This window comes from Chiroxiphia lanceolata, chromosome 15, assembly GCF_009829145.1.
Source record: "Chiroxiphia lanceolata isolate bChiLan1 chromosome 15, bChiLan1.pri, whole genome shotgun sequence".
NCBI classification, from domain to species: Eukaryota; Metazoa; Chordata; class Aves; order Passeriformes; family Pipridae; genus Chiroxiphia; species Chiroxiphia lanceolata.
Genome location: NC_045651.1, coordinates 17,881,453 through 17,901,824, shown reverse-complemented (window position 1 = coordinate 17,901,824; position 20,372 = coordinate 17,881,453). Strand labels below are relative to the sequence as shown.

Sequence of the window (20,372 nt, the reverse complement as noted above, 5' to 3'; positions counted from 1 at the left end):
GGAGCTCACCCTTGGACACTCACACTGGTCCCAGCTCTGACAGTGGAGAACAATCAGGGAGTTCACAAGCATCTTCCTCTGAAGTAATTCATGGGTCTTTTTTTTTCTTTTTTTTTTTTTTTTATATGGAAAGGCTGAAGTGATTTGATGATTTGGTTTATGAGCAAGGAAACACGAGTTTTGCTTCTCAGAACTGGATGTCCCTTTTGTGCTTTGCTAATACAGAAACTGGCAGAACAGGCATTACTTTTTCTTTGACGTTGGGGCTTGCAGCCCTGTTTCCTTGTGTCTCATGACTGAGTGAATCAACACCTAATTAAACAGTCACATGAGGGACAGAGTAAAATGCTGCTCAGGCACTGATCCCTGTGAATCTTTAGAGAATAACTACTTACATCTGTCTTCCTCCTCTTCCAAGGAACCCTGAACAGCTGCAGCTTTGCTTTTTCAATAATTTTTTTTTCCAAGGAAAGAATATCATGTAAACCTCGGCTAAAGCAATGCTGCCTGTGCAGATAAATGAGACCTGGGGTAGGGGGAAGGAACACTTGGAAGTACTCAACAAAATTTTGAGAAATTGGACTGATTTGAGTTTGTGCTGGGGATGACTTAGCTGAAAGCCTGAAGGTGTAGTCCTTGTGCATTTGACACTCCTGGAAATTTAACTGAAAATGTGAACGATGGGCAAGGAAGTTGGGAGTGATCGGGGCGGGGGGGGGGATTCTGGACATTTTAAATATCAGTTGTAGTATTTTTGCTTGCAGCTCGTTATGAAGGTCCATAACAGTTCCTTTCCATCTCTGAGTGGCAAATACTCATGTGGGGATTTATTGGGCTCTCAATTATCACTCGGTCACAAGTGCAGCCACCTTAATCAATGACAGGGCCGTGGCCTGCAGCCAAGGAATGCTCCGAGCCCCACGCTGCCTGCACCGGATGACTTTCACCACCAAGGCAATATTTTTTCCCTTTATAAAACTCACAAAACAAGTATTACAGGATGTTTTAATCAGCACAAGCAGATGGCTCCCTGCACCCCGACCCGGCAGAGGGCTGTGCAGCAGGTGCCAGGGTCTGCACCGGGCCGTGTCCTTGCCCCCGTGTGCTGGCACTGGGTGTACCAGTGCTTTGGGCACTCCATGGAGTGGCACTTCCAGGCTGAAGGTCTCCACCAGGGGTTATCCCAGCTGCCTGCTGCCGGGCCAGGGGGTTTGGGAGTGGAGAAAGTGTTTGGTTAGGTGCCCTGGCAGAGACCTCCTGGGCACAGCATCGCCCACCCCAGCCCAGCTCACAGTTAAAAAGCATGACATGAAGAAATGCAGCTGTTTACATTCTTTTAGCCTTTGAAAAATTTTAGATATATCTATCTGATTTAAAAAAAAAAAAAGCTTTTTTAGATGTATTTACTTGGTGCAGAAATTGCCTGGCATGTCAGGCATAAATAAAGTACACCAGCAATTTGGTTATGCATCTTGCAGCTTTTTATTTTTTTTAGCATCTCCTGAAGTAATGTATTGAGAATCTCAATTTTCAGTGGTGCAAAAAGAAGAAAACTGCCATAGTCATTACAGTTGCTGAGAAGTGAATGAAAATAAAAGCCTTAAAGACACTCTAAGCTGAAGATAAATACAGACAACAGGGTTTTAATATAGAGTTTAAATATAGGGTTTTAATAGACAAACCCAGTGTTTGTCTGTTAAAAACAGGAAAATGTTAGGAGGCCTCAACCAAAGTACTCTAGTTCCATCAAGAATCATTCAAGGATTTGTTATTATTATTAATATTGGTTGATAGCAATAGTGGAGCTACAGTGATCCCTCTAAGATGTCTCCAATTTCATGGCAAGAGAGGTCTTGCAGTCAACCTTGACTGTAATACATCTTCTTTTCTCTTCCTTGTCTCATCTATTAATATTCATGATCTCCAAAATAAAAAGCATCAATTCACCACTAAGTTCCTTTAGCAAACTTTGCAGTTGATAAATCCAAGCCTGTGAGCTTGGTTTCATTCTGTTGAATTAGTTTTGTGTGTGGATTTAAGGATTGTTGAACCTGTCACATCTCCAGAACTGCACAGCATAAAGGAGGGAACACAGACTTCCCTTCACAACCCTCCTCTGCTACACTACACAATTCTAGGTGGTTTTAGAAGGTTCTTTATTTCCAACAACTATATGTGCTCATCAAAAGCAGTTTGTATTGGAACTTCTTTCTCCCCAACTTTTCATTAGACACACACAATACTGAGCTATTTACACTTTATTTTTAATAGCTACAGCAGAAGATTCTGCTCTGCACACCCCAGTGCACACAATAAAATAACTGTTTGGCAGGGGGAAAATGCCCTCTTGTCTTGCAGTACCAGTTGGTATTATGGAGGTTTGTTCGGTGTCTTATTTATAGTAGATTGTGATTGGAAATGTGATACAAAACAAACACCAATGTTCCAGTGCCTTAACCGTGCATCAGGTTTTTACTCTGATAGTTATTTTTATTTTCATCATCTTTTATCATGACTTGAGAAATTACAACAGCGCAGGGGACAGTCCATCTGCTGAGGTCTCAGCATCCATGCTCTTAAAAGAGAGATAATGTTCCATGTCCTACCCTCCAGGAATGCTCCCGGGCAGATTTGTAGTTGTGCTGATGCTCCTTTACAGTGCTGGTAGAGAGAGTTCATTCCAGTCGTGAGACCTCGTGCTAGTAGTGAGAATCCTGTGAATGGAGAGTTTATAACCTTTGCTTCTCTGTTGATTTATGTGGTTTTTTTCTTATTGCATATCAAAAGCACTTTTTTTAGTGTTTGTTTAAAAATCTGGTTTCCTTTAAAGAAAAGGGGGCCCAGGTTTTGAAACTCCTGAGGGCTGCTTGCAGTGATCTTTCTCATTGTTTTGGCTCTTGCTGACCTTTGGCTGGGCTTATGTTTGTGTGTGCAGGTATGTGTATGTGCTCCAGGTGTATACAGAACGTTCATGCTTTAATACCTCCACTCTTCCTCTCCAGCAGTGAGGGATTCAGTGGAATTTTCTTTTTTGCAGGGATACAAAAATGCACAAAAAGCACATTTTTTTAGAAGTGGCAATCCTACTAAGGCGAGTCTTTTGTAGAGAAATGGTGTCCAAGTATTTCTAGTTAGATTTCAAATAAAATCCTAATTGGTTTTCTCTCTTTTGGTCTGCTGTGGCTTCCAGCTCCTACCTTCGTGCATTACTAAGCAATAAACATTTCTTGGCTCACTTACTGGCTCTTTGTTGTGTGTGCTTCCAACATGTGTGAGGGAAGCCTTCCTTCAGGAGAAAGACTGAAAAAAACTCGTTAAGGCAGAGAAGACCAAAAATGAATCATTTCATTACTTTTTAGCCTGCGGTTGGAGCAAACTGTTGTCTGCTCGGTTTAAAATCAGATGATTTATACCCAAAAGGTGCAGATGAACCTCTGCAGTGGTTTTAAACGTTTTCAGAAATGCCTTTGGATAAAATGAAGGGGGAAAATCTTTTTGGTGCTGTTTGGTTTTGAGGATTTTTTTGGCTTACGTATGTTTAAGGATGTGCCACTGCCCTGGTCAGGCATGGGGATCTACAGAAAGTCCAGGGCTCAGGGCTGTTGGATGTGGTTGAACATCATCACCCACATCTTTCCCATCTGCAGTCAGGTGGATGTGCATGGGTACTGAAATGTCTCCCTGGAAGGGGATGGGCTGCAGCAGGAGATTTTGACAGTTCTATTTTTTTAATTTAAGTGTTTTTCTGAACTAGAATCATATTACCAGCTTTGCTTTTCAAGCTCATATTTATACACACACACAAAAGAAAGCCTTCACCCTTTCAAAGAGATGCCTGGATATACACCTAGAGAAGAGGATGGTGCATATCTCATCTTACAAAGGCCTGAGTGTTTTCTTGGATATGGGTATGGTGTATGAACAAACACTGAGTATCTGAAGTCCTTCCTCAAGCAATAAATATTCACTGATCTGGCTAAAGCACTGTTTACTCTCCGAACAATCTGAGTCTGTCTCTATTTGCAGAGAAATTCCTTCCAATATTTTTCCTGGTCAGTTGTTGGATGGAGGCTGGGTCTGCTTTCAAAGCACTTGTCTTTAAAGCGCATCAGGTTACCCTGAGGTAAAATGGAAACCTTAGATGTTACTCCTGTAAATAAATGTTTACATAATACATGGCACCGAACTTCTCAGCATTGCATGTCTAAGAAAAAAGGTCACTTTTGACATCAGTAACCTTTAGAGAGTGGTGCCTTTGCCACACAGGTAAAGAAAGTTACTGTGCACAGCACATTCCTCGCTAGATCAAGAAGGTAGGAGAAGTCAGCTGTTACTGCTTACATCTCCCAAAGCTTGGCATATTAAGCTTTGAAGGCAAGACTTGGGTTTAAGGCATGGGTCTCCGTAAACAGCACATGCCCAATTTTGCTCATGTGAGTAATTCCATTGAATTCCCTGGCACTAGAGGGGTATGAAAAGCCAAGTCTGTAATGTATGTATTTGTGAGGTCAGGGCCTCAACTCTTCATTTCTAAATGAGAAACTTCCTGTAAAGCATTCATGGTAACAAAAGATAATGGTTTTATCTCTCTTTAGGTTTGCCGCTTTTGCGTCAAAACACTTGCCCAGCACCAAACATAAAAACATCACCTTCCTATAAAACAGCAGCAAAACTGCTGTGGTGTGAATAGATGAAGGATTTCTGCCTGAACTTAATCCAGATGTGTAGCAGGAGTTTGGTGTTCCCCTGTGGAAGCCATTCCACAGGGCAAACAACAACTGGACTCTGGGGATTGTTGGGTGTTGGGGGCAGAGCCCACGAACAAGTGCCTCAGCTCACCCACTCTGTGATACAGGGCACCATCAACAGTCCCGCGCTTTGGGTTGTGGGATGCAGTGGAAAGGAGATCTTGATGATAAATTCGTTTTTGCTGCTTTTCTGTTTAAAATATTGGCAAAACCTGTAGGTTTTCAGACACTGCAAAAAAAAAATCGAAGTAGGATTTATGATGTTGCAGCCTTCTGCCTTAATATATTAATTGAGTTTTATTCAAGGAATGCAGAATGAGTGATTAGCCCCACATATGCCCGTGACAAGACTTTTTATGGCTTTTGATGTGCATTGCGTTTTTGGATTGCCCAGTTCCTTTGTCACTTCCCTGTCCAGCTCTCTCATTCCTCCCCTACCATTTAAAGATAAAAAGTTTGTTCAACATCAGTCGCTGTTGTGATGCCTGGGCAGCCTTCCTCGCATGGCAGGAGCAGTCAGGGAGCCTTGTTTACACCAGTGGGGCCGGTCGGGTTTTCTTCGGGGGCATTATTTCACATATTTAATCCCCCCCCCCCCCCCCCCTCCGTTGCCATCCCATTGTCTCGCATGGTCGCGGTGCCTCCTGTGCAATATTAATGAGCCCCCGCCGGGCGCACAGTGCTCCCTTTGTTCGGGCGCCGGGGAGGGGACGCGGGCGGGGATGGGGCTGGCGGAGCGGCCGGGGCAGGGGGCGAGCAGGGCGGCGGGGCCGAGGGCCCGTCCCTGAGGGCGCGGGGATGATGGCGGGCATGGCGGGCGCAGGTGGCCCGCGCTGACGGGCGGTCACATGATGGCGGTGAGCGCCGGCCCGGCCCGCGGCCCCGGCGCTGTGCGGGCTGTGAGGGGAGCGGGGGTTCCGCCCCGCTGTGACCCCCGGGCGGGCCGAGCGCCTCGGCCGCGGCTCTGAGGGGCAGCGCGGCTGCCAGGGGACCGTGTCATGAGACCGAGCGCGGGGACGCGGACGGAGGGACGGGCGGGGACGAGCCCGGGCAGCGCTCGGCGGCCCCGCGGGTCGCGCTGAGCTCCGCCGGGAAGGCACAAAGCGGCGGCGGGGCCGGGCACCGCTCCCCGGGCGGGACCCGCGGATGGAGGGGCAGCGTTGGGGTTCTGACACTGCGGGGCAGCGCGAACGCTGCCTGGGGCAACCCCCGGCGCCGCTGCCCTTAAGGTGGTTTTTGTGATCCTGTTGCTAGGATTAAGCCTTTTGCATTGCAGCACGGAGAGTCTTTTGTTTGAGTTAAATTCAGACCTCTTGATATGTCACCTGACAGTCTTGTGGTTTTGGATGAATATGGCTCATTGCTATTATTAACCTGAGTTGGCAGCCGGGCACAACAGGAGTTTATAGGGATTTCGAAAAGTGGAACTGCTCGGGGGACAAAGATGCTTCCCAGGTACGGTCACTGCACACTTCTTGAGATTATTTTGATTTTTCGAAAGCTTATTGTTTTCCCTGTGATGAAAATATTTCTTTTCCGGATACGTGAAGCTTTTACAGATTTAATTTTTTAAATGATTTTTATTATAATTTCATGCTGAACGGCACGAATAATTTTTTTTCCTGAATTGATTCTATCTGTTGTAATTTTGCAAAGGGAAGTGCAGTCTGCTTGAATAATGTAAAACATTGTGTTCAGTGCTGGTGAATTTAACTGAAATGAGCCGTGTCTCGCTTGTGTGTAGTTTTAATTAAAACAGGTATTTCAAAAGAGCATGGGGCTTGTGTGTGTATGTGCAAATATTTGCATGCATATGTTTGCCTAAATCAGCTGAAAGCTGAGCAGGTGATCCTTAAAATGACGTGAGGTAGTCCGAAAAATATTTTATGAAATTACTAATACTGATTGTAAATTCTGAAGCTGTGTGAATTGCAAAGTTACTCAACATGCTGCACATCTTAAACAAAACCTTCCCACCAATTTATTTTCAATATTACACTCCAGATTATGATTAATGTATTGACTAGGCTGCACTTAACCTGTAAATATTATGTCTTTTTGCTTGTGGAAAGGCATCTGGCTCATCTGTTAGACTTTAGAGTATAAATTAGGTATCTTAATGAGAGTCAAGTGACTTGGTGGAAGGGAGGAAAAAATGAAAACAAACTAAAGTCAGCTTTGTACACAGTTAAAGAACTGGACATAGCCAAGGAACTTGGAAGCCAGTTGAAGTCCAGGTCCAGGTTTATTTACTGCCTGTGACATACCTGGCTGATGCACTCTGTGCCTGGTGTGCAATATGTGCTTAGGATAAGCAGCACAAGTTTCCTGGAGCTCAAGAAGTGCAGCTATTCCAGGTGAGGATTGCTAAGCTGGTAAATGACTGAGCCAGACTTAGGGATGGAGCAGGGAGCTGACCTCCACAGCACTGCCGTGCCTGTGGACAGGTCACCCTCCTTCAGGAGAGGAAAAGGGGAGAGCTTGGATTTAATTTATGGCAAAGAAACACAGTTCCCGTGTGATAAACCTGAACCGTGTCCCCGCTGGGAGCAGTCAAGGGTGGCTGTCCCTGGGGCGATCCAGAATGTGTCAGCTCTTCCAGGCTGTCCAGAACACGGGTCCTGTGACTTCTGCGAAAGCCTGGCTGAGGTCATGGTGGCAGAGGGCAGTGTCACCCGAGCGCTGGGCGAGCTCCTTCGCAATCCACCCTCCAGGGCTCCTCCCTGGCCCTGGCCAGGCACAGTCGCTGGTTTTCTGTGCAGAATCAGCAAGCGTTCACCACCAGTCACTCAGCCCTGACGTGACCTCAGCTCTCCTAAAGACAATTATCTTGCGAAATTTTTGCTAAGTGTGGGCCCCGTGGTTTCTCTGCTTTAGGGATCTTCTTCCTCCTCGCAGCCTTATGGTTGTGTTATGTCACCAGCACTTCAATGGAATCTCTCTCTTAAAATGCCAACTTTGCAAATCGGCAGTGCTGCCTGGATCATCCTTGTCATGTGAATCCTGAGAAAGTTCTTTTGCTAAAAAAAATAAATAACCTGCCCATACCTCTAAAAAGAGATGGTCTTCAAAGGTGGAAGCTTTATGAACACACAGTACAGTTCTGTTTTCATTGCTTCCAAATTAGTTGTGCTCTTTCAGAACGGTCTATGCAGCTGTTTTTGTACAATAATGGTCAAATAATAAGTGAATTATTTAAATGCAGTAAGAAGGTATTAAAATATGTACAATACCCTCTCCAGGTATCCTATATACTTGACTTTTTTTGTGTCTTCTCAAAGCCAAAAGAGAGAAAATCCAGTAACAGAATAGAAATCCGCAGAGGAGTTTGGGCAGGAGAAGGGAATTCCTTGTTGGAAAAGGCATCTCAGTCAGGGTGAGAGCAGTATGATACGGTGGCTGGACTAGGCAAGGACCATTTTCCTTCTGCATCTGATCACCCTTCCCTACAACAAAGCAACTGCAGGATCCTAAATTATACTGGGCTGTGTAGGTCCAGGTGAGCATGCTTTGATGTGGAACGTGGAGACAACCTGCATCTGAAATCCCAGTGCACCCAGTGGAACAGTCCTGTATTTACATCAGCTCTTCAAGGCAGGCACGGGCTCTGTCAGGTGCTTGTGTGGAAGCTGGCTGGGTCTGAGCACCTGCAGCAGTGACAATCCCTGGAGAGTCGTCTGCAGGAGCTGCAGGTCAGCCCTGGGATCCCTGTGCCTGTGTCCCGATGCTCCTCCAGCAGGAGCCTGCGAGGGGAGCGCGGGGCGAGGTGGACCCACGGCTGCTCTGCCTGGCTGTTCTGTCACCCTCTAAAAAGGTGCTAACATGAAAACCACGCAGAACAGATAAGCTGGCATAAACTATAAATATCATTTGCGTAGATGCATTTAAAAATAGTTCCAAGTGATTCATCACCAGGCAATTTTTATAACTATGGGTAACATGATGTAGGAAAACAATAGTTTGATAGTTTCAACTTACTTTTTCAATGGTTAGTCACGTTCTGGTTTTGAGCAACTTTACTTTTTAGAAAACTCTTTTACAATTCCTGCCGCCTTAATACCTCGATCAGTTTGCCTCAATTGCTTTTCTTTATGACTTCTAAAATATCTGTGTTTATTAAAAAGTAATGATACTATCTAAGCTGTGTTAATATGAAATAGTTTTAAAACTAAAGTCTCAGGCAGAAGAAAAAATAATACTAAGCTAAACCTTTCATGTAATGAAGAAGTGCTGTTTGTATTGAAAGTGGGAATGAGGAGGAAGGGAGGTGCTTGCATTCAGTTACAGGGGAAAGTCCTGTATTTTAATTGATGGAGGGGTAATGAAGGATTTCTGTATCTGTTGTTTCATCTATTAAAACTTGCCCAGAGTGAAATAATACCAATTTACAGTCACTCAGTTCTTGCTGAGAAGTGTCGATGGCAGTAGTAAACTCCAGGAATTGGATACACAAGAAAATCCATCCTTGGAGAGCATTTGGAGTTCTGGATTGCCATGAATCTCACAGTACAGGTGTCAGGAAGCACATCATGGATCTATAAATGTAAACTACAGGTAATATTCCTAGTGATTGAAGGTAAAAAGGGCAGGAAAACAAAAAGGGTGAAAGAGGCGAAGAGCTGAACAACAGTAGGGCTTAAGTGTGAACATGCATTAAAATATCATTTTTCAGGCCCTGATTTTGTTATTATTAGTTTCTAATAATTTCATTGTTAATCATGTGGAAGTTTTCCATTCTGTCCCAAACAATTCCTTCCTTTTGCACTTTGTACTTGCATTAGCATCAGTGCAGGGGGGTTGGACTCCAGAAATCCCTTCCAACCTTGACCAGTCTGTCACAGTGTGAGATCTGGGTTTATGTGATTTGTTTCTGAGACATCTGATACAGCATTTATGCATCAAGAGATTCCTACCCCATAAAGGTATTTTTGGACATGTCATTCTAGAAGAATCCCCACGTGTAGTGGAGATCTCTCAGTAGCAGTGTCCTGCTCAGGAGGAATTAATTTTTAGTTTTTCTCTCCCTCCATGAACTCACAGCATTGTGTGGAAAATGTCTTTGATATTTGGGGTTTTCTTGGCGGTGGTTTTTGTGTGGTTTTGTTCTGGATTTGTTTTTGTGTTTTCCTTTAAATCTAATCGGATTCAAGGAAAGATCAAAGAACGGCAGACAGGTCAGGCAGGGAAAAGTCCTCATTAAGAAACTGTCATTTCCAGAGCAGGGTGAGAGATGGAGACTCACCTTTCATTAACATTGCCAAGAACATCTGATTCTACGTCTCCTGGTTTTCCTGTAAGAATCTCAAGAAAACATCAGTTAAATGTCAAAGTTAGTTTCCATTTATAAACAGAACTAATTATATTCAGAAGATCTAGGTCAGTTTTCATCTGCCTGAAGAGGAGGGCTGGAGTGCTGCCCTGGTATATTTGTTTTGAAAACGCGCCCTGCCTATTGCATGCAGGAATTTCTCTGTTTCTGGGGATAATCTATGCAGATATCAAGCTTAACGGTATTTTAAACCTGCTAACAACAAAAGCAAAGCTACTCTGTGTCCTGCTTCTCCCTGGCCGGCGGGGGTGAGTCGGAGGTGCCAGGCTGCCTCTGTTTACTGTCTGCCTAAATGAACTTTCCCCCAGCTCTCGGAAAGGCTCCTCTGCTTTGGGAAGTGGCCCGCTCTTGCCAGGGAATGTTTTTGCAAGGCTGAAATGTGCTTAAGGATGCTATTATGTAACAGAGATAACGCTTCTTTGGAATTATCACAAATTATGATGGATAATAGCTACTAAATGCTTGTCTAGAGAAAGTTAAAATGTCATGTGAAGAAGCTGAGAAGTAAACAAGCTCCTGTTACCTTGATCAGATATGTTTCTGAATACACCAAGAGTTTTATATTTAGCTTTCTCTCCTCTTAGTGTGTAATCTGCTCTTGGAGCTTTTTATAAGTAGACTTTCCTAAGATCTGGAACAGCTACTGCCCTTCTTTGCCAGTAATTTCAAAGTCAAATATCAAAAGTACTAGGTAATGGAAGACATGCTTTTGTCTGAGTGTGAAGGAAATTCAAATGCGTTGCAAGGGTGGAGCAAGTGATAGCACCTTTTTGGCCAGCAATTCCTTGTTATTGTCACACACTGCTTCTTTATAGGAACCACAGTGGCCTATCTGGAAAAAAATATTAGTTTCTGGACTTCCCCTGATTTCATTTAAAATCTCATTCATTTTTCATATATGGAGTCTGTTATTCCAGGAAGCCAGTTTATCCAGTGGTTCTCCCCACCTGTAGCCAAAGTCATGCTCTTACCAGTTAGCATCCCCCAGCATTAGTGCCTTCAAGCCTCTTGGTTGGTAACACCCCAGACGTGTATAAAACCAGGGATTTTGTTTTCTTTCATTTTATGAAATGCAAGATGGGGCTCATTTAGCAGACACCCCAGTAAATGTAAGCCGAGCTCTAAGTTTTTCACCGTGCTTGGGTTTTAGTACAGAATTTGCTCAGTTGGGTGTCTGCTCTTCGTTGTGGGCATGTCCCTCTGCTGAGGACACTTGGCTTTAGGTGCCCAAATGGGAAGGTGCATGGCTCTTTGACCCCAAATCTAGACATCAAGTTACTTCAGCTTCAAGTTGCTCAAGGTTTTTTCTTGTAAGAAGTTGATTTTGGCGTTTGTTGCACACCAGCTTTTCAGCAGCTTCTGTTTTTCTCTCCTGTTGCTAAATGGTGGGGCTGAGCTGATTAGGAAATGGATTTCCTCTCAGGAGGCTGAATAACTGTATGTCTTGATGCTTAGTTTTACTTCACTGGAGGTTGTAAAGCCTGTGTACCTGTACTGGGCAGTCTTAAAAGCTTCTGATAGGCAATGATGACTTTGGTGATCAGATTGACTTTCTGCTGTCATAGGAGTTGTTGAGTCATAATTCATCATTGGTGTATTGGTCACATAAAACATGGGTGCAGAGGAGGAAACCCTTTGGGTGGTGAGTTAGAGGGGAAAATTCCCTGTTGTCTTGGAGTCTAGCATGCCAGGTTTGCCTTAATACATATTATGGGTGTCTTTTTGCTGAAATAAATGTACAGCTGCTTCTTGTAAATTGGGAGCCTGTGTGCTTCATTAATGGCTGGAAAGTTCCAGCACCTTGTTTCTGGCTTCTTGGGGTTTCATGCTAATGCTGCTTACCTAAAAGCCAAGGATAAGGAAGCTAGAATTTCACTTGATCTAGGAAGTGGCTCGTAAACTAGCTGAAAGATGATTCCTGGTGGTTTCATGGATAGAGCAGGTGTCTGGTTTCCTATCTTCCAAGAACAGAGAAGGTATCAGTGAAAATGGATTCCCAAGCCAATGGACAACAATGCTTGGTGGGCTTTAAAGTGATGGCTGGCTTTTTAAAATGGAAACTTGAGATGATGGCTACAAAACACCCTTAAAGGCAAGGTGATGCAGTGATTCTCAAGGCTGAGCCCTGCAAGTTCTCCCTTTGCAGAGCTGCTCTGGAGTAGTGGCACTAGGGAAGGCAGAGGCTCAGGAAAGCTCCTTCCCTTGTCCTTGAATGCAAAACCAGTTTGGGAATAGGTGTGTCAGGACTGCTGTGTGTGGTTTGCTGACCATGGCCTGCAGTCACTGTGGCTTAAGTGGAGAGAACTAGGTGGTTACGGTCCCTTCAAACCAAACCATCCTGTGATTATTATTCTTGGTGGGGTTTTTTGTCTTCAAATACAAAAGCTGAGTTCTTCTATGATTTTGATTTTAAGTAGCTGGAACTTGAGGAAAACATATCACAAGACAGAGCACAAGATCTATTAATGCTGCAGAGAACATTTTATGTGGTTGTAGTGGATTGGTGGAGTTTATGACGGTGTAATTTGGCACGTGTAGGGGAAAGAAAAAAACCAAAAGGCATAGTTCTGGCTGCAGCATCAAAGGGTTTGATGAAATGGCATTGCGTTTGCTTGACTTTATGTTTTAATCAAGTTGTATATACAGATAATGTAGAAATAACAGTGTAATAAAGAGTTGTGGTAATTGATCCTTCTGCTCTTTTCTTCTTTAATTAAAGCTGGCCTTTGCCGGAGTTTGACCCGAGCCAGATCCGACTGATCGTGTATCAGGACTGCGAGAGGAGGGGACGGAATGTCTTGTTTGACTCCAGTGCTAAAAGAAAAATCGAGGATGTTTCAGTGTCGGTGAGTATTTTGCCCATTTGCATGTTTATAGTCAGGGGTTTTTCAGATGGCCAGATTGACAAAGCACATGTGTTTGCTTTATTCACATTGACATTTAAACGTCTGTTATATGCAGGGCTATATTTAAATGCCTGTTAAGTTGCAAATTATTCAGGCTTCAGTAATTTCACTCTTACCAGATTTAAATACTCTAGTGGTCCCTGTATTTTGGGGCTCATCTACTTTCTGCTCTTTCAGTGAGAAGGATTCCTTCCTGGGGCTGCAGCAGGCAATGCTGGGGGTTGAGGCAGGGCAGGAACTGGTATTTATGGACCTGCTTTTGTACTGTGCTGGGCTCTGCATTCATAATCAGAAGGTCCTCCCAGTCCTGTGTCCTCTTGTGTCCTGTTTGTTTAGCTTTTGCCAATTGTTGTTTGTATGCTTTGCTGACAGTTTTTTCCCCCACAAAGTTATTTGAAAACTTTTCCTCTGTTTTTCGTTTTGGCATGGTTTGCACGGTAATCTATTAATTGAAACTGTAATGGATGCGGTCAGATGAGGATACTTCCTTCTAAGGGCTCTGGCCAGAAGATTAATTTCTAGCCACAGTGCTATTGTGAGTGGTGGTGGTGTGAGGTTGGACAACTTATTTCGCTGCTTTGAACTTCCTTTTTACCATCTCTAAAAGCATCCACAAACCATTTTAAGCTCTGCAAGCAGAAAGCGTGGTGTGAACTGAAATTTATGATTCCAGTTGCTTTTACCTGTAGGACGTACTGAGATCCTTTAAGCAGGAGTACACAAAATAACACATTACCCCCAAGCTCTGGTTTTCCTTTGGCTATTGGAGTACAGCCAGAAGTTTGTTCATCCAGCTATGCAGACTGTTCCAGTATCTTGCTGAGAGCTGCCAGCCTGATGCTCCTCACCCTGGTCCTGGGTGCTGCCTGTGTCCAATACCCAAACCCCTAAAGTCACTTGGTGTCTTATCAGGCACAAACTTGGAGGCTTCTCCATTGCTTACTCCAGTGCTTTTATAGCCATGAATCAAGATCCCAATTTCCTAATTCTTACAGAGAATTTTTGAAGCAAAGCAAGTTTCACAAATGTTGAAAAAAATGCATCTTTCTTTTTAATTTGAACTTGTTAGAATGGTTTTATTAGTTCTTGTTCTTTCGGGTGTTCTTGCCAGGAAAACAGGTTTTTAAAGACAAGAGATCTTTACAAATGGTTTATTGGTATGAATTGCTGTCTGTGCTTATCACTATTACCTCATTAGTTATAAAGTATTGCTTCATTAATAAAAAAGATGTACAATGTAAATCCTCTTGCTGTATTTATATTAATTTCTTGAAAGCCTCCTTAAGTTGGGTATTTGCACACTGAACTTGCAAACTTCACTGGTTTGGGTTGTTTCAGAAAGTTCACTGGCAGCTCAACAAGAGGATAAATGGCTGATAATGGAGCTGATATGGTTCCATATAAATCTCTCCTTTCTTTTTCTTTGCTAAGGGGGAGGGAAACAGCTGTAGTCACCATCACTGTGAAATGAGTACATGATACTGGTAGAGAAAACTGTTCCCAGGGCACTTGAAATATCCAGAATTCATCTCTAGAAACTTGATATATTTCTTTTTTTTCATAGTATTAGGAGACTTTGAAAGGGGATATATTGAAACCTTTGCTGTCTCCGATACCTGCCTCCTGCAGCACTCAGATAATGTCGTGTCAGGCAAAACTTTTCTTGTAAAACAAAACTTTGCAGGTAAAAACGTGCAGGAGAGTCCTGGGCTGGGCTTGCTGTGAGCTCAGCACAGGCCTGTGCAGCCAGCAGGACATACTGGACATTTTCAAGGAATTGCATTGTTTATTTTTCTAGCTCTTTATCATGATTTTCCTACCAAAGACACACCCTGCCTATACAAAGCCAGATCTTGGCTCTAAGCACATTCCAAGGCACCCTTGCCCTTTTGCAGCAAGCTGTGTGTGGGCTGGGCACTCTCCCTTCTCAAAGGGTGTCTGTTCAGCACCCCACAAAAGCCAATGCTTTCTGCATCTCTTCCCCCCGACATTTCCCAACAGGATTTATAGCTCTGGATTTACAAATAACACTGAGGGGTGGGGGGAGATCTGCTAAAGTGCCTGTCAGTGCCCAGACTGTTCTGGTTGAAGGCTAATCAGTCTAATGTGCTCTTCAGTTCCCATTTTCTGTTGTCATGAGACATGAAAGAGTTGTATGCCTCTACAGCAAGGTGAGATGTGTTTTGGTCTGTTTTATGCATCTAATCTCTACATATGTCAAGAGATATGTACAGTGGACCGAGGCTGAACATGACTCAGGCATTTGCATTCTATAAGGGAAGGTATGGTTGTAAAATTTAAGGAGCATCAGAGCAAACCTTTCCAGACTCAGATGTTTCAAGAAATAAACCAGTGAGCTCTGAATTTTTGATGAGTGAAAACTGCTGAGTTTGTGCTCACACAAAGCGGGGCTCTAATTAGTTAAGCATTACTAGGTTCATCTTATCCATGAGGGAAATGTGACTAAACACAAATAAGGACTTTATGTTTTCGTTGGGTATTAAATCAGCCTCTTCATGTCTTCAGTAAAGCTAAATATTAGGTAAGCAAGAATTTGGGGAGGGTGTTGCACAGCAGGACACTGAAGGCAGCTCGGAGTTTGCAGCATGGCCATTACAATATTTGAATTGCTCGGGAGAAGTCGTGTTTTCCCCAGGTTTTGCTAGAGTTAAACTTGGCCAGGGAAGCTGAGCAGCAGTCTGGTGACTCGGAGGGCTGGCAGCTCTTCCCAACACCCGGAATGTTGGCCCGGGGCTGTGCCAGGCGTTTGCACCAGGCCAGGCGGAGATCCACCCCGGGCAGCTGTGGGCACTTGGCGTGGGGGAGGCAGAGAGATCCCCTTTGTGAGTCCTATACCTTTTTTGGTGCTGAGCAGGAGAGGTCCTTCCCCGCCTTTCCAGGGGATGGGCTATTGATCAGCCGGGCTCTGGAAGCAGAGGGGAAAGGCTGCTGCCTCCCAAGCATCAGAAAATTGGGTACCTCCCATATCTGAGTTCTTCCAGGATATCCTAGAAGAGAGTGGCTGCCCTTTCCAGCCCTGTGGCACCAGGTCATGAGCAAAGGGATCAGAACAGGCATCTGCACATGGAATGTACCAGGGCAGTGTGGGGTACAAGGAGCAGACATTACTGATGCCTTTGTACACAGCCTCAGGCCCCATCCAAACATCCACATCCCTTGGATTTTGGGGTATCAAATACTTCTACCGGCAAGTTCATGGGTTTGAGACACTGTCTCCTCTAGAGAGTTATTTCTTTTGTTCCTCATACCAGTAAGTGTCTCATTTCTGGTGACACTGTATTACTTGATTTGCAGGTGATAGTGTTACAACCTGTGACTGGTATCTACTAGAAGAGTCATTTCTGTGCTTGTCTGCTCCTTTCCTCCCACACCTCCTCTCCTGCTCTCCTGTGCCCCATGGCAGCCCCTGGGCTGTCCTGAGTTCCCAAGGCAGGAGCTGTGTGTGCTCCTCCTGGAGCTGTGGGACTGGGCCTGCTTTGGATTTCAAACCAAGCACAGCAAGCAGCTCCTTTTCCTGGTTCAGGTGCAGCAGCCTTCCCTGAGCCCTGTGCTTGGCTGGGCCCTCAGCCTTCCCTGAGCCCTGTGCTTGGCTTCCCAACCCTGACACTGCACCCACGCTCCCCTGGCGCTGGGGCTGGCACTGCTGTGCTGTGTGGTGCTAAGTTGTGTCCCCGTAAATGCTCCTGTGCACAGGCCAGCTGAAGGACAAGGGTTTGCCTCCAAGGGCCGCCAGTTGACTGGGATAAGGATGCCATGGAAATGGCACCACGAGGGAGCAGCGGGGAGTAAAGTAAAGTAGAAGCTGGGAAGAGGAACCTGGTGTCACAGTGTCCCTTGGAGCAGAGAGGGAGAGTTCAGGGTCAAGGATTAATTGTCTCGTTTTACTGTTTTCCTTCGCGTGTTGTCCACTGGGGATTTATGACCCCGTGGTTACCATTTGGGGTCTGGCTGAAGAGAGGTGCTGATGGACATGTGGGAGCTAAAAGATTTCCTGAGCTTAAAGATCAGCCTAGAGGAAGGTGTGAAGTCCAGGGGGGAAGGAGGGGTGTCAAGGGACCATGAGGAAGAGGAGGGAGGAAGGAAAGGAAGAGCCAAACTGCACAGTGCTGAGCAGGGCTCTAGGCTTTGGGTGTGTGGCAGGAAAGAGGGAAAGACAAGGAATCAGAGAAGGGCAGTGACTTGTTGCCAGGACCCAGAGGCAGAAGGGGATTTTCAGGAGCAGCGTTTGTTTTGTTTTTTTGAAGAAATGAAAGAGAAAGAGTGACCTGGGATGCAGAATTTGAGATCTAGAGATGCAGTAATGAACCTGGGTTTGGGGAGTGGAAAGTTCACTTTTTCCATGTAACCTAGTTGTCTTTATATTCAGGATAATTTCAGTGAAAGGTCACATGATATTTGATCTCCTACAGCGGCAATTTCTTTTACTCCAAATGTCATATTTATCCCAAAGTAGAGAAGTGGCATGCTGGTTGAAACAAGCCAGGATTAGCCACGTGTTCCAATATACTTCAGCACTGGATAAATGTTGAACAGCAAATTGCTTTGAAGGATTAGTAATTGGATAGTGAGCCTTTTGCTTTTAGGTGAGTTGTGTGAAATGGAGACTCTGGACTCTGTCTGGCTCTCAGGACAGGTTTCCACTGAGCCAGGCTGAGCAGATGGATAAAGCTAAGCACAGAGATCAAGTCCCACCTTCTTAGCTCTGCTTATTCTCCCTAAACAGAAATGGAAAAATACTAGTGGAGTGGGGGAGCACGGGGTTGTCTTGACTTTTTTCAGTGACCTCTGAGTAATAGAGGAACTTGACAACTCTGGAAGTAAAGGGAGAATGCAGCACTGACAGCTGCATTTTAAGAAAGATACCTGGATTTTTACAGCAGCACTGAAGGGGAGAGATAAATACCTGTTCAGGTTACTCCCATGTCCTAGGTGGATGCATACATTTAATTGCACATTCAGACTAACAGATATTAATAAAGCAGAAGACTTAATTTATCTGTTTCAGAATAATTTTTCAGCTTTGCTGGAAAACCTGTTCTGGAAACGAGGTACAGAGCTCTTGAAGAGTAGCAACTTTGCTTGGAAACACAGATTTCTCTATCACTGCCACCACAGTGGTATTTGAGCACCTGCTGTTCAGAGAGGTAGAAAAGAATAAAGCATAGGATGACATTTCTCTTTCCTGCTGTCACTCACAGCCCTAACACACCTACACACAGTCTGATTTAGTTCAACACACCAGGCTCCTTTCAACTTTCTTATTGTCCCCAAACCAGAACCTGCCCAGCAGAAATTCAGCACTAGGCATGTTTTTTCCACTTATTGAGGAGATTATTGACCTTGTAGCAAAGAGTCAAAGGTCTTTGCTGACAGATGTGGAGAAAAGAGACTCCAGAAGAAGAACTGAGGAAGAAAACTCCTTTGTACCCCATCATACTATAGAGACATTTTACTCTAAGTTATCTTCAGAACTACCTGATAGGTCTCCAAGACTTTCAGCAACCCATGACCTCTAATATAAGAACTGGGACTGCCAGAGCTCTTTGGAGCTGGGTGGTATCTGCAGTGAGCTGGCAGAGAGAGAACAAAGAGTGTGGCCCCAGCAGGGAGAGCAGTGTGGCAGCCAGGATCCACAGCATCCTTCCAGCAGATGTTCTGCTCTCCAGCAAAACAGGGCATTCTAGAGCACTCTGGCAGCACCTTGCCTGGGGAGCTGATTTGATACAACCGTGTCTAATTGGAAAGAAAATTCACAACTTTGAAACTTTCCCTCGTACAGTTCTTAAATAATTAGGTTACCTTTGTATTTTTGGAAACCTGGCTTGAATATCTTTGGACTATTATATTGGAATGCAAGTAATCCCACTTCTTTGATGCATAATATCTTGAGATTTGTAGCATCTAAAATTTCAGTGGCATTTGGAGTCAGAAATTGCAGAGGAGAGAGTCACTGCAGGTACTTGATCTCATTGTCCAACAAGTTCTTCTTAAGCATATGCTAAGTTTGTAAGAGAGCAAACACCAAAATTCATCCATGATTTGCATTTTAGGAGGGATTTACTGTTTACAAGGTTCTGAAAAGTGGTGGCTGAAAGACCCTGACCTGCTTTAAAGACTCCTTGCAGTAGTTTTGGTTAATTAAACTCTACTGCAAAGACCAAACAGCCATTTTCCTGGTTTGCTATTTAAATTAGGACACTGTTACTTCAAGTTACCAGACTCCCCAGTGGATCTGGGGAAAGCTGCTGCGCAGAAAAATGCAGTGACAATGAGAATAGATGATTTTAAAGTAATTAATTTGCAAAGCTAGCCTATTCTTTTTAATGCAGAGAATCTTTATTCTCTTGTAAAGCCAGTAAATGCATTTCTTCATTCTCAAGGAAGCTTAGTTCTAATTGTAACTTTTTAGAAGGAACTTTCAACATCTGATGGAAAATGCAAGCTGAAATGTGGTTTGCCTGCAAAAGCTGCTGTAACCCTGTGGATTGTATGTGGTTTTATCACATGATGCTTGCCTAGCCTAGGACATTGTTGTTTGTGTCAGAGATAAAATGCAATTCTAGTTCACGAGTTCCTACTGAAGTCATATGATGATCATTCACATGTTCCAGCCATTGTGCACTGTGCTCAAGCCACAGATCCTCAGCAGCCATTAGCAAATCCACGTACTGCAGGAATTCAGCTGCTCCCCGGGATGTTGTAAGGAGAGGATATTACAATGTGTCAGGAGAGCACAGGGTGGGCAGGGAACACTCCCCTCCCTCTGCCACGGAATTACTGATTTCTCTGCACATTTTTCCTTGAGGCTTTCTGTGGCAGCAGCTCTCTGGGGGAGCAGCAGTGCAGGCTGCCACGTGGGGCTCCGTAATCCTGGACATTTTCTGCTGCTTTGCTAAATCTCACCCACAATTAGGGACAAATGGCAGTCACCTCTCCCTAAAAAAGTAACCTGGACAACCTAGGACAGAGGCATGGAATTCCCACCATGTCCCTCCTCAAAATCCATCCACAGCAGTAAAGCCAGTCATCTTTTTGTACAGTTGTTCCTGATTATTGAGCAGAGTCATGGAATTACCACCCTGTGCCTTGGTTATTTCACGCTTTTCTTTATGCATTTTCCTTTTTTACATAGCTATTAAGGATTGAGGCATATTAATGTTTTTGGATGAAAGGAGAGGTGATGAAAGGTGAGTCCAGAGGTGAAGCTGTGACATAAAACAGCAGCTCTGGGTTTCCATCTGTCCCTTGAACCTTGCTTCCGGCAGGATTTACTTGCAGCTTGCTCTTACTGGTTTGCTGATTTGTGTAGGAAATGTTAATTGAGGAAGTCTCAGGGCAGAGTTGGTATGGAATTCTGAGCAGTGTAGG

At 44.3% G+C, this 20,372-nt stretch overlaps 1 protein-coding gene across 3 annotated transcripts in view; it reads left to right on the top strand.

Annotated features, from left to right (window-relative positions):
- The window catches only part of FNIP1 (folliculin interacting protein 1), a 64,628-nt gene that overhangs the window by 13,581 nt on the left and 30,675 nt on the right, over window positions 1-20,372 (top strand). For 2 of the 3 annotated variants that reach the window (XM_032702699.1, XM_032702697.1), the window contains exon 2: window positions 12,797-12,923. In XM_032702699.1, coding sequence (XP_032558590.1) covers window positions 12,797-12,923 — 127 coding nt within the window. Of the gene's footprint in view, window positions 1-5,673; window positions 6,204-12,796; window positions 12,924-20,372 lie in introns of those variants that run through there. The other variant, XM_032702698.1, reaches the window with a different exon arrangement.